Here is an 806-nt window from a genome sequence, read left to right as displayed (position 1 = left end):
CCGACGGGGCCACATCGATGAACCCCGCCGACCCCTACGCGACCGAACACAAGGAAATGTGGGCTCTTGGCCAGCAGCCCCACGCGGGTGTCGAGATAAGCGAGCGGATGGACACCCTGTCGACCGGCGCCGGGCCGGGCCGAGCGGCAGCCTTGAAGAACAGGTCCAGCATGTGGATGCGGAACGTGACCACCATCACCGATCCGAGCAAGCTGAAGTTCATCAGGTAGTGTGCGTGTGTGTGCGTGTGCGTGTGTGTCGTGAGTGTGCTGATGATGTGCGCGCGTTATTAGGAATGTGTTCCAGAGCATGCTCAAGCTGTTCCCTGGCAGCACGACTCTGGCTGCGGCCTACCTGCGATTCGAGGGCGGACAGACGAACCTCACCGAGGCGCGGGAGGCGGCCAAGTCCCTTCTCTCCGCCAACCGCACCAACCTGCCCCTCTGGAACGAATACGCCCAGCTGGAGCACAAGAGCGGTCATCTGCCCGAGGTTTGTCCCCCTTCTCCGCGCACCGTCCCCCTAGCGCTTTCATCACTGACCTGTGTGTGTCGTGTCGTGTGTGTCGTGTGTGTCGTGTGGTGTGTCGGCACACGTAGGCGCGCAAGGTGTACGACACAGCGCTGACGTTGCAGTTCGGTCTGCCCGCCTCCGCGCGCACCGACGCCCCGCTTCTCTTCCGCCACTACGCCGAGATGGAATTCTACCGACCCGAAGCGCTGGCGCAAGAGCGAACCGTCGCCACCGGCGCTGCGGCCTCGACTGTCGCAACGACGCCCTCGCGAGCCGAGATCGAGGTCGCCAAC

The 806-nt window shown here is 64.0% G+C and overlaps 1 protein-coding gene across 1 annotated transcript; it reads left to right on the top strand.

The window, feature by feature from the left end:
* Positions 1–17: 17 nt before the first annotated feature.
* ACA1_168800 (uncharacterized protein) lies at positions 18–788 on the top strand (the record flags this gene model as incomplete). Its single annotated transcript, XM_004353864.1, has 3 exons — positions 18–226; positions 294–492; positions 600–788. Coding segments are annotated over 3 exons (597 nt in total), but the record flags the coding sequence as incomplete, so codon positions are not given.
* Positions 789–806: the final 18 nt, after the last annotated feature.

This window comes from Acanthamoeba castellanii (genome assembly GCF_000313135.1).
Source record: "Acanthamoeba castellanii str. Neff unplaced genomic scaffold scf7180000084739, whole genome shotgun sequence".
NCBI classification, from domain to species: Eukaryota; Discosea; order Longamoebia; family Acanthamoebidae; genus Acanthamoeba; species Acanthamoeba castellanii.
Note: the sequence above shows the minus strand (reverse complement) of the source record. Positions and strands in the feature narration are given on the sequence as shown.